Source organism: Mixophyes fleayi, chromosome 6, assembly GCF_038048845.1.
Source record: "Mixophyes fleayi isolate aMixFle1 chromosome 6, aMixFle1.hap1, whole genome shotgun sequence".
In the NCBI taxonomy this organism is placed as follows: domain Eukaryota; kingdom Metazoa; phylum Chordata; class Amphibia; order Anura; family Limnodynastidae; genus Mixophyes; species Mixophyes fleayi.
The window spans coordinates 11,410,003-11,422,834 of NC_134407.1; the positions used below are offsets into that span (position 1 = coordinate 11,410,003).

General features: G+C 42.1%; 1 protein-coding gene across 1 annotated transcript in view; it reads left to right on the forward strand.

The window, feature by feature from the left end:
• LOC142160175 (transient receptor potential cation channel subfamily V member 6-like) overlaps positions 1-12,832 on the forward strand; it is a 38,135-nt gene that overhangs the window by 11,889 nt on the left and 13,414 nt on the right. Inside the window, exons 4-10 of the mRNA XM_075215120.1 lie at positions 1,459-1,596; positions 5,916-6,014; positions 7,680-7,852; positions 8,258-8,404; positions 10,344-10,556; positions 11,250-11,336; positions 12,056-12,132. Of these exons, the coding sequence (XP_075071221.1) occupies positions 1,459-1,596; positions 5,916-6,014; positions 7,680-7,852; positions 8,258-8,404; positions 10,344-10,556; positions 11,250-11,336; positions 12,056-12,132 (934 nt within the window). The remainder of the gene's footprint in view (positions 1-1,458; positions 1,597-5,915; positions 6,015-7,679; positions 7,853-8,257; positions 8,405-10,343; positions 10,557-11,249; positions 11,337-12,055; positions 12,133-12,832) is intronic.

Genomic DNA, 12,832 nt, shown 5'->3' on the forward strand with positions numbered 1-12,832 from the left:
TCAGGGTTGTTGAACTTGGTCACATCGGGTCTGCTCTTTTATTACTCATTGTACAGTGATGGATCACCCCCTATTTTCTATGCACCACAAGCTTTGCTGAGCCGCATCAACATAAAATGCACACAAAACAGTTAAACCAGCCACAGCTTTATTAAGAAAACATTGCAACATAAATACCTAAATCTACCAAAACAAAAACTTTAATCTATTTCAGATACCTTAAATATTATTTTACATATAATGCTATTAATACTTTATTACGAGTGAGGAATATGTGATCTTGGGACTTGAGGGATAAGAGGACCTACATGTAGTTTTAGCAAGCTTTGCATAATCTGAGAAGTAAGAGCTGTTCCTAACTGTAATCAGCTGTTTAACTTATACACCTACTTAAGTACACAGCGATTACATATACAGAATAAATATAGGATATGCAGCTAATACACTGTTTTTACATAAAATATGTTACATATTTAAACACAGTTAACATTTTATATTTCAAACACCTAAATGGTGAATGAAATCTAGCAAAATACATGCAATTAAACCTGTTAATTAACTTCCCTGCTTATTTGCAGATACAAAACAGCTTATGGGCATACGTTTGTTTGTCCTCTTCTCTCCAAAGAATGTGAAGGAGGTCTCCTATTTGCCTCGCACACTCGCCACTCAAAGCCCCAGTGCAGCGATATAAAAGCAAATGCTCCATAAAGGCCTACAATCTGATCTAATCTGATAGATCTGCAAAGCTAAAAAAAATAAAGTAAGAGAAAAAATGAACAGTGCAATCCCACACCATCGCCACTACTTCTACCACCTAATATTTGTTATGGGAATAAATTATATGCAACTTGTGAAACTTCATTGTAAAACTGCTTCACAATAATAAATTAAAAGCAATAAAATTATACTGGCTACTCTTCTGAATTTTGAGTTCTTCTGGACCCCCGGGATAGTAGGCCTTTCTCTTGGGTTGCGATATTAGCAAAAATGGCAACATTTTGGCCCTACCCCCTGTGGCGTGATTCTTTTTCAGCATTTTGCTGCAATAGCCAGTCAGTCACCAAGCCCCTCATAATGGAAGGGAAGGGATTTTATACTGTGAACATTCAAAAGCTTTTTCGATCACTACATTATATGTCGGATGACTGGTTGCTATGGTAAGACCATGGCACTTGGCTAAATGTATCACTTGTAGCAGCTTGAAAAGAAAGACTAAGGAAAATAGAACAACTCCATGTTTCATCACAGGTAACCAGAGGGATTTATGCTGAATGAAAAACATGGTACTGCAGGTTTATGGAGATACTATTTACTAAAAATAGTAATTAAATTTGCTTATCCACAAGGTCATCCACAAAACATGGACATGTGAGATGACCGGTTATTGTAGATGTAATACAGGATTTCCTGTTCTCCTGTCCTGTTTAATACCTCACATTGTCTGTCCTCCGATAGGTCAGACCGCTTTGCATATTGCGGTCATGCGGCAGAATGTACCTATTACACAGGAGCTGCTCAGGAATGGAGCGCACGTGGCCAAGGCCCGGGCTGTGGGCTCCTTCTTCCAGCTGAAACCCAACTCCTTCTATTACGGTGAGTAAATAGTTTGTCATCTTTTCGAGAGAGCCCATTAATTACACCTAAAGGAGAAGTAATCTATTATTCTCAATTGGTAATCCAAGAACTTTAATATTCGCCAATAAATAAGATTCTTTAACCTTCTCACCAGTCTAGCAAACACATTGTGTACAGCCGATGTCTGAATCAAACAGGGCTAGTTTTAAACGAAGAGTCCCTGGGTATAAATTATTGAAGAAGGGGAGTTACATGATAAATAGTGAAGCAATGGCCAAGTGCAATTCCAATAAATTCCATATCACACATCTTATAGCATGCAACATTGCACTTACACCATTATATATGTGTGTGTGTGTATGTATGTATATATATATATATATATATCTCTATCCATTTCAGCCATGGTATCATCTATTTATATAGCGCCACTAGTTCCACAGCGCTGTACCAATTCACATCAGTCCCTGCCCCATTGGAGCTTAGGGGCGTATTCAATTGTGAGCGTTAACGCTGAAAAACGAGCACTCTAAAAATATTACCGTTTATACGGTAATATTGCGTGCGGAAAGCGTTAATACGGTAGTTTACTCGCGGAATTTCAGCTTGCAGCTCAAGGAGCAGCGAGCTGAAATTCCGCGAGTAATTACCGTATTAACGCTAAGATTTTTTGAGCGCTAGTTTGTTAGCGTTAACGCTAACAATTGAATACGCCCTAAATAGTCTAAATTTCCTAACAGAGAGAGATTGACTATGGTCAATTTTATAGCAGCCAATTAACCTACCAGTATGTTTTTGGAGTGTGGGAGGAAACCAGAGCACCCGGAGGAAACCCACGCAAACACGGGGAGAACATACAAACTCCACACAGATAAGGACATGGTTGGGAATTGAACTCATGACCCCAGTGCTGTGAGGCAGAAGTGCTAACCACTAAGCCACCCCCTTTGTTTGTTTTTGTTTTTTTTAAATACTATATATTGTTTAAACTTTGCCCTCCTCTCAACTGAATTGCTTCATTGACAACAAACAGTTGCGGATCATACCTCTTGGGTTTCGCTTTGTGCCTCTTAGAGCCTGTCTTGCTACATATTCACTGAACTGCAGCTGACTGCAAATACCTGCATAAGAGATTCCTTATTCAGTCCTGGTTACTGAACAGTTATCAGGGCAGGCTCCGAGGCACCTACAGTATGAGCAGAGCTCAACAAATGTGTTCAAATCTAGGCAGCGGCTCTGAAACATTGAAGCTGCCATATGTGATTTAGAATGCATAATTGTTCATTTGGACAATCGATACAAACACTTTCTTTTTTGCATCAAACTCTACTTTCTCCAGATAAGACCCCATTTGCTTTATAAAATAGTAGAGGACACGTATGACCTGTCTAGCAGTAACCTGGGAGGTATTCCAAGCTGGTGAAGGAAGGGTTTACAGACCAGCAAGGATTGGCTGTGCTTCCTGTAAGCTATATGAGTATTGTTAATCTAATAATGAGATCTAGTCTGGAGTAGAGATAAGTAAACATCCACGGAAAGACAGGCCATATAGAGGTATTTAGAACTGGTGATAAAATCATCATCCTCATCATCAACATTTATTTAGCGCCAGTAAATTCTGTAGCGCTTTCTAATTGGGAGCAAACATTAATAAGACAATACTGGGCAATACATACAGACAGAGAGGTAAGAGAACCCTGCTCGCAAGCTTACAATCTATAGGACAATGGGAGTTTGAAACACAATGGCATGTGCTACATCATATTGCACAATGCACCAGCTAGAATGCAAAGGTAAAAGTATTCAGTGGGCTGTGTGTGTGGCGGTGTTGGTCAGAGGGTTGTTGTCTTGTGTTAGCTTAGTAGAGGGTGGTAATAGGGTAACCTAGGGAGATTAAGAGGGTGGTTGAGGAATATCATAAGCTTGTCTGAAGAGGTGGGTTTTAAGAGAACGTTTGAAGACCAGAGGAAAGTCTTGCTGTGCGAGGGAGGGAATTCCACAAAGTGGGTGTAGCCTGAAGAAAGTCCTGTAACCGAGAATGGGAGGATGTGATGAGTGGAAGAGAGACGCAGATCTTGTGCAGAACGGAGGTGTCGAGTTGGGAGATATTTTGATACTAGTGAGGAAATGTATCTCTGTGCAATTTTGTTGTCGGCCTTGAATGTTAGTAGAAGAATTTTATATTGCATTCATTGAAATATAGGCAGCCAATGTAGAGATTAACAGAGTGGCTCAGCAGAGGAAGAACGGTTTGCAAGGAAAATCAATCTAGCCGCTGCGTGCAAAATAGATTGTAGGAGTTCAAGTCTGACTTTGGGAAGACCAGTAAGGAGGGAATTGCAATAGTCGATGCGGGAGATGAGTACATGAATTAATGTTTTTGCAGTCTTGTCTTGTGTGAGATATGTGCGTATTCTGGAAATGTTCTTTAGGTGTATGTAACATGATTTAGATATAGAGTTGATGTGCGGAATAAACGACAGTTGTGAATCAAGGATTACACCTAGGCAGCGAGCTTGCGGGGTGGGATTTATGGTCCTGTTAACAGAAATAGAAATGTCAGGCAGGAAGCTTCTGTTCTTGGGTGGGAATATTATTAATTCAGTTTTTGAAAGATTGAGTTTGAGTTGGCGAGAAGACATCCAAGATGAAATGGCAGAAAGACAGTCAGTAACGCGAAACAACACAGATGGTGAAAGATCAGGAGAGGATAGATAGCTTTGTGTATCATCCGCATAGAGATGATACTGAAATCCAAAGGAGCTTATTAGTTTTCAAAGAGAAGTAGTGTAGATAGAGAATAGCAGAGAACCTAGGACTGAGCCTTGTGGTACTCCATCTGATAAAGGAAGTGGAGCAGAAGTGGATCCAGAGAAATTAACACTGAAAGAGCGATTAGATAGGTAGGATGAGAACCAGGATAGGACAGTGCCTTCAAGACCTAGGGATTGTAGCGTTTGTATGAGGAGAGAGTGATCAACAATGTCAAATGCAGCAGAGAGATCCAGGAGAATTAGGAGAGAGTAATACTTTTTGCTGTGACCAAATCATTGACAACATTGGTCAGCGCAGTCTCTGTGGAGTGTTGAGAGCGAAAGCCTGACTGAAGAGGATCCAATAGGTTGTTTGCTGTAAGAAAGTGTGTGAGGCGAGCATTTTCATGAGGGGGTCTATCAAGACCGAAATGTCTCATTTCTCAATTGTTCCCTCACACATACCAAGTCTTAACGTATTTGTGCAATATACTGTATATGTTGCTAATTGTTGTAACTAAGCCTTGGAAACATTTTTCAGATTTAATAAATTTAATCTAGTGTGTTCTCCGTGATTGTTTGTGAACTTACGAAGCCCAGGGAGGCTCACGCTACATGTGTATATGTTTTAAGTGTGAAACATTAATAAGTGGTTCTGGTGAACATAAGGACACCTTAATAAATCCTTCTTGGTGGCTCACGGCCAGCTGTTCAGATTGCTGTATCTGGGACAGGCTGGGCGTTCATGACAGCAGGCTTAAATGTTTTGATCAAAATATGAACGAATGCCTTATGATTTCATTTTGCTAGATACACACAGATATGTAGTGTTAAGGATAAGGGCTGACAACTGTCTTTTTTGCTTTGTATACACGTATGAGTGCGGGCTTGGTTTTTTCTCTGGTTTTATGAAAGCAATATATATGTAATAACTGGGAAAAAAGACAAATATCGCTGCAAACTTTCAGAATATTTCTCATCAAGTTTTCTGAAAAACTTGCATTTTCATTTGCCAAGCATGCTTGTTATAAATACTTCCTTATTTTGCAAAATCTCTATTACATTTATTTTCATTTTAATTGCTCCACCTTCCTGAAGGCCTTGGATTTTGTATGTAAATGAGTAGGGAACATATTGAGTAGGAATTCTTGTATTTAAAAAAGAAACAAGGGGGTATATTTACTAAACTGCGGGTTGAAAAAGTGGAGATGTTGCCTATAGCAACCAATCAGATTCTAGTTATTTTATAGAATGTACTAAATTAAATGACAGCTGGAATCTGATTGGTTGCTCTAGGCAACATCTCCACTCTTTCAAACCCGCAGTTTAGTAAATATATCCCAAGGTATCTTTGGAAAGGTTATTGTTTGACACAGGCAAAATATTAATAGGAAAAAGCACAGACCAAGTGGACCGATGGGTGGTTATCTGCCAACAATATTCCCTGTTTTTGAATTATGTAAAGATAATTCTAATTTTCTATTGAAGAATGATCGTTTTAGCAATTATGTATACAATTATGAAGACTTTTTGATACATTTCTTGGATTTCTGTTAGAATTATTATTTTTTTGTCTCGTCGCAGGAGAGCACGTTCTTTCCTTTGCAGCATGTGTGGGAAATGCTGAGTTGGTCAGATTATTATTACAACACGGTGCTGATGCTGAAGCCAAAGACTCACATGGTGAGAAACATACTGCACCGTTTCTTGTACAGTATATTATCACACCAGGTCAGTACACCACCCTTTCCCTAATTCGTATAGATGGCAGAGTGAGGATTACAGATAAAGGATAAACAAGCGAGGTACCATCTTATTTTATAATGTGCGCATGCAAAAATCATGGTAATAGAAAGCAAATGTGTGATCAACCCTTAAAACAATTTGGGGCATGAAAATGGCCAGTGGCCATTCACTTATATCAAGCATGTGTTCTTTCCTATTGAAGATATCAGGATAAACGCTAAATTAGAAATAATTAATTTCCTCGATAAACTATGTGAGATATGTCTGTCTGGCTACTAAATGACCGGGAAACGCATACATTGTTCAGTGTTAATCCAACGTTCCATTGTATCACCATCCCACCATCTTGAAACCGCTACAACAGCTTTAGTATCTTAATGGGATCTGCAGGTCAACAAGCTAAGAAGATAGTCTTTAGAGCTGCTTTGACATAATTGGTCCTTCCTCTTCCTATGAATCCAAGTGTGCACCCCAGTCAGCAGGGCCGGATTAACCATAGGGCTAACTGGGCTACAGCCCAGGGGCCTCTGGCATCCAGGGGGCCCCCTTGAAAGTGCTCAGCAGCATTATTGATCGGTCAGGGGTGGGGGCGCCCCCGGCGGGATCAATGCTGCTGAGCACTTTCACTGAGGTCCTTCCCCGGCACGCTGTAGTCTCCTTACTGAGGAGATCTCGTGAGTCTCACTCTCACGAGATCTCCTCAGTAAAGAGCGTACAGCGCGCCGGGGACAGTCTGCAATGCCAGGAGAAGGAGGCAAGTGCCCTGGGGGCGGCTCGGCTCACTGGGGGGGGGGCGGCTCGGCTCACTGGGGGCGGGGGGGGGCGGCTCGGCTCACTGGGGGGGGGGGGGGGCGGCTCGGCTCACTGGGGGGGGGAGCGGCTCGGCTCACTGGGGGGGGGTTGCGGCTCGGCACACCGGGGGGGGGGGGGCGGCTTGGCACACCGGGGGGGGGGGGGCGGTGGCTCGGCACACTGGGGGGGGACACTTCCCCGGCACGCTGTAGTCTCCTTACTGAGGAGATCTCGTGAGTCTCACTCTCACGAGATCTCCTCAGTAAAGAGCGTACAGCGCGCCGGGGACAGTCTGCAATGCCAGGAGAAGGAGGCAAGTGCCCTGGGGCGGCTCGGCTCACTGGGGGGGGGGGGGGGTGGCGGCTCGGCTCGGCTCACTGGGGGGGGGGCGGCTCGGCTCACTGGGGGGGTTGCGGCTCAGCACACCGGGGGGGGGGGCGGCTCGGATCACGGGGGGGGGCCCTCATGGGGGGGAATGGAGGCCCCCTTAGCCCATTAATCCGGCCCTGCCAGTCAGTCACTCTGTCTGCTGCGTTGGACAAGAATATATCTCTTAACATGGCAACATGCTGCAGAGGGCTAAAGAGAGCATGATGGGCGTGTTTACTGAACGATAACACTTCCCAGTATTTTATTAAGCTCAATAATACACAACCTTTGATATATATTGTTATCAAATAGTGTATTTTTCCCCTTTAAATCATCCATACCAGTCCAAAAGTTGGGCTATATTTTTGTTCCAGTATATTGCCCAACAGCATTCAAATCAAATATCATTAACAGTTTTCTGTAATTATCCTCCCTCTCCAGGTAATACCATCCTTCATATCCTGGCCTTACAGCCAAACAAAATGTCTGCTTGCCAGATGTATGACCTCATCGTAGGGTATCACAAGGAAATATTTGGACCAGGTTTAGAGGACACCTTCAATAATGATGGCCTTAGCCCACTAAAAGTAGCTGCTCTTGAAGGCAACACTGTGGTATGTATACAAGAGGAACTTGTTGTAAAGGACATAACTAAGATTTGCGTACAAGCTTTTCCCCCTCTTGGCCGGAGATGTTGTGTGTAATAAGATTGCCATCCTAGGCATTGGTAGGAGATATTGCATGCATTACTTTCCAAACCTGAGGCTACCTAGTGTGAAGAGAAGTAGGTTCTGAACCATGTAACAAATTGTATTTTAGAGGACCATTATCAGATGATACAAATGATGATTTTTATTCTAGAGCAAAAGTGATAACAGAGTTTCCAGCTCCTATTTCTAAGCTTATCTTACTTATTTCAACTGATTTTTTTTCCATTTTTGGATATTTTGCAAATGCTCTGACTTTTGTTGAACGTGTCTTCTCTACATACATAACTTTTTGTGTCTCTGTTTTCTCAGTTGTTTCAGCATTTGGTACAGAAGAGAAGACAACTACAATGGACATTTGGCCCAATTAGCTGTTATCTATATGATGTGACTGAGATCGACACGTGGGAGGATCCACAATCTGTGTTGGACCTGGTAGTCTCTGCGAAGAAAAGAGAGGTATTGAACCCTTTCAATGTGGTCATCAAGGTGCAATGCGGCTGGATAATAAGTCTTGGGTGTCATTGTCCTTTAGAGGGGAAGGACAATTATTGCAGTTAAATGTATGGATTGAGAGGAAATGAGAATTAAGATGTTAGGAGGAATATAACAAGGATTGAAAGAGAGAAGGTGAAATATATACTAAGTTCTTCCTTATGTGAGAAATGTTCTCCACTCAGGGCCGGGTTAAGGGAGTGGAGGCCCCTGGGCTAAGAGGGCCTCCATTCCCCCGTGAGGGCCCCCCCCGTGATCCGAGCTGCCCATCCCCTACCCCCCGTAATCCGAGCTGCCCGACTCCCCCCCCCCCCCCCCCCGTGATCCGAGCTGCCCACCCCCCCGGCACTTACCTCCTTCTCCTCCTTCCCCGGCGCGCTGTACGCTCGTTACTGAGGAGATCTCGTGAGAGTGAGACTCACGAGATCTCCTCAGTAAGGAGACTACAGCTCGCCGAGGAAGGACCGCAGTGAAAGTGCTCAGCAGCACTGATCGCGCCGTGGGCGCTCCCACCCCTGACCGTTCAATACTGCTGCTGAGCACTTTCAAGGGCCCCCTGGATGCCATAGGCCCCTGGGCTGTAGCCCAGTTAGCCCTATGGTTAATCTGGCCCTGTCTCCACTACAATGTTTCCTAAAACATAACACACACACAAATTAAGCTAGTCTGTACCTCTATGTACTGGACTTTGATACGCTATGATGTAATCTCGTATAACTTGATCCCGCGCAACCGTTTTCTGCAATTAAAAAATAATTAGCGATAGCTCGGACAATCTAGTCTAGGGTGGCATCGAGATATAGAACAGAACTTCAGTTATAGATTTTTCACAAGAGGCTAATCCCTACATCACCACTGTCCTCTCGCTGAGTATCTCCGAACCACTGGGTCCAAGATTCCTAATGAAAGAGCAGGGCCATCATGGAACATAACTGAGGAAGCAACTCCCTGCATCCCAGTGTCATATATTCCCAGTTGGCAAAGTCCTTACCAACCTGTAGGCCAAGCTACAGTACCACTCTGCTCTTCTCATGAACATTCTTGCTGTTAGATCAGAAAGAATTGCGACTTAAGAACCAGACTAGATCTGATGACATTTTGGCAAGCATTACTAGTATTATTTCTTATAATTATAGTTGTTTTATGTAGCGTTGCTATATTTTCCGCAGCTCTTTACCAAGAATATTTAATCATTCACATCAGTACCTGACCCATTGAACTTGCAATCTACTTTCTCAAACGCACTCAGAGTATATTCTGGCTGCAGACTACCAGTATGTTTGACTATAAGAGGAAACCAGAGCACCCGTAGAGAACGAACACAAACACAGAGAGAACGTACAAACCAGGGTCTTTTTTGGAATTGCACCTATGACTCCAATGGGTTGTTGCCCCAGTGTAATCTAAAGAGCATGCCCTCTTTAACTAAAATGGCATATATAGTGTGGGCAACACGGAGGCTAAGTGGTTAGCACTTCTGCCTCACAGCACTGGGGTCATGAGTTCAATTCCCGACCATGGCCTTATCTGTGTGGAGTTTGTATGTTCTCCCTGTATTTGCGTGGGTTTCCTCTGGGTGCTCCGGTTTCCTCCCACACTCCAAAAACATACTGGTAGGTTAATTGGCTGCTATCAAAATTAACCATAGTCTTTGTGTGTGTATGTTGGGGAATTTAGATTGTAAGCTCCAATGGGGCAAGGACTGATGTGAATGAGTTCTCTGTCCAGCGCTGCAGAATCAGTGGTGCTATATAAATAAATAGCGATTATGATAAGGATGTAAAACTTTATGAGAAAACTATAATAGAACAACCGAGTAACTTCTTTAATATAACAATATTCATGTCTCATATGATCCCCTTACTTGTTAGTTTCTCACTGACAAGTTTTCATTCCTCTTCAGGCCCGGCGAATACTGGACCTCACCCCAGTCAGAGAGCTGGTCAACAGAAAGTGGCAAAGGTTTGGGCGGCCATATTTCTGGAGCCTGGCTGTTCTCTACGTCATGTTCATGATTTGTGTTTCTCTATGTTGTGTCAACCGGCCTCTCAAACCAAGACCAGACAACATCACTAACCCGAGGGACATCACTATAATGGTGCAGAAAACACTGAAGGTGAGAACCTTAAACTGTGGTTGACCTCTTGGAAGCTGTTCTGAAACCTTTATAGAATACAAAAAGGGATTTATACCAACTTGAAATGATTTCTCCTTGGCTAGATTTTACATGACGGCCACGCGCAGCTACAATAATTGTTGGCATGCCCTGTGACACTATACTTTTGCCTCAGTTTAATAGACCCAAGTATTCTGGATAAACTTTTTCACATAGAAATGTCAATAGACTGCTGCTTTCTATGTAAAATATCAGAAAACTTATTTTAAATTTAATAAGGATTATCCACAAATTGCATTTCGGAGCCACACCGGCTTATTGTAGTTAATTTAGGTAGCCGTATACAGCCGGGGGGTATTTTCCACTTTTGGTCCTAGCGTCTCCACATATGTGGCAGCTGGTATCAGGTAACAGTGATTATTCCCAAGAGGAAGGGAGTGACAATCACCACAGATGCAGGTAATTACATGAAGGCCCTTTTTGTCCTAAGGGGTACGTCTCCTTAAATCATGCCCCTAATCTAATTCCTACTTGCTGGAAACATCACACACACATTTGTACATGAATATATAGTCCTGTAACAAATTCATAATGGTCAATAATTGACATATAAATTAAATTGTTGATCGGATTGAGACATGAATGGCATCAACTGTGCCACAATTTGATCTATTTTTTATTTTTTTTCCAAAGGAAGCATATCTCACTCCTGAAGACCATCTACGCCTGGCAGGAGAGCTAATTAGTGTTATAGGAGCAATTATAATTTTACTTCTCAAGGTAAATAATATTTAATAACTGAAGAAAAATCTATACTAGTCTCCCATTTGTTGATGGCTATTAGAAAACTTGTAGCACTGTTCTTTGAGAAATGTTAGTCTTGCCTTGGCTTTCCATTGGAGTTTGGTTAAAAATGTATCGCATAGCCACTGTTCTTAGACAATTATCAAAGGGTATCTGGTATTGGACAAAAATATCAAATAGCCCAGCATAGCATGTCAGTTGTTTCCTTTTAAATTTGCTGTGACATCATTGGCCATGTCTGTTACCTAGGATTCTCCAAATTTGACCTTAATATTCAGGCTTCTGCACTGGCCCCAGAGTCATGTTTGGGAGGGTGGAGTTTATTTGGCTTTTCAAGATGTGTTGTATCAATAGGAATGGGACAAAAAGCATGTGGTGGGCCGAATTGGTTTGAAAGAATAGCTTTAATAAGTGTCTCAAGCTTTCTCTAACATTTTGTTTATCGCATGTCATTTAAACCTAATAATGCCTGTCCAGAGGGCCGGTTTAAAAAAATAAAAAAAAATAATAATTTACGTGGTAACGAGCTTTATAGCTCTTGTTACCAGGTACGGTAGTTAATGCACAAAGTTTGGATAGAAAAATGTAGCTTTTTTTTTTCTTTGTAAACCTAAATTACTTTTATAATTTTTTTTATTTTTTTTTAAGATAAATTCAACCACATAACTAATCATGTCCAAAATATCTCTTTTTAGATTCCGGACCTGCTTCAGATAAGAGAAGCCAGATTCCTAACTCAAGCTGTGCAAGGAGGACCTTTCATCCTCATCATGTGAGGATCTCGGGGGTTCCACGCCCCTTTTTTGGGACTCATTTAGCTTGACATGTAGGACATTCAACTATGTTAAGGGCATAGGAAGATTAATAAATACAATGTTGTATTATGTTAAGTCACACTTTATTTTACTGGCAACCAAAGCAAATCAGGAATAAGACTCAACAGAGCCATAAAACAGTTATATTGTATTTATTTTTATTTTTGTATTTATTTATTTTAGATTTTACCTTCCTGGCAATTCTAGTGCAACCGATCTCTGGCAAATGGCAATTGGGTGTGTCACCCAAAAATTACCAGGATAATCTATGGTAATCTAAACAGATTCAGATGGGTTAGTAAATGCAGTCAGAAGTTGTCATATTCAGTCTCCGTGTGCGGTTATCTTCTGACCAGGGCTGCCAAGAGGAATTTGGGGCCCGGTACAGCAACTTTTTGCCCCCTCCCCTCACCCCCTATAGATGATTAGGAAAAGGGTTGAGTGCTTCAGAAGGGGCTGTGGCCACATTATTGGGTGTGGTCAACATGGGGCGTGGCTGTGCCTCTTTAGACATGACGCATTATGTTCTCACCTACCTGTTATTGCAGCTGTCACAACCTGGTACTGGATTCTTGTATGGATCCTGGAATGTTGGGACCTGTTTGGAAAATGTACATGAAATATGGAAATTCGAGCAATAGATGAAGACAGTACATA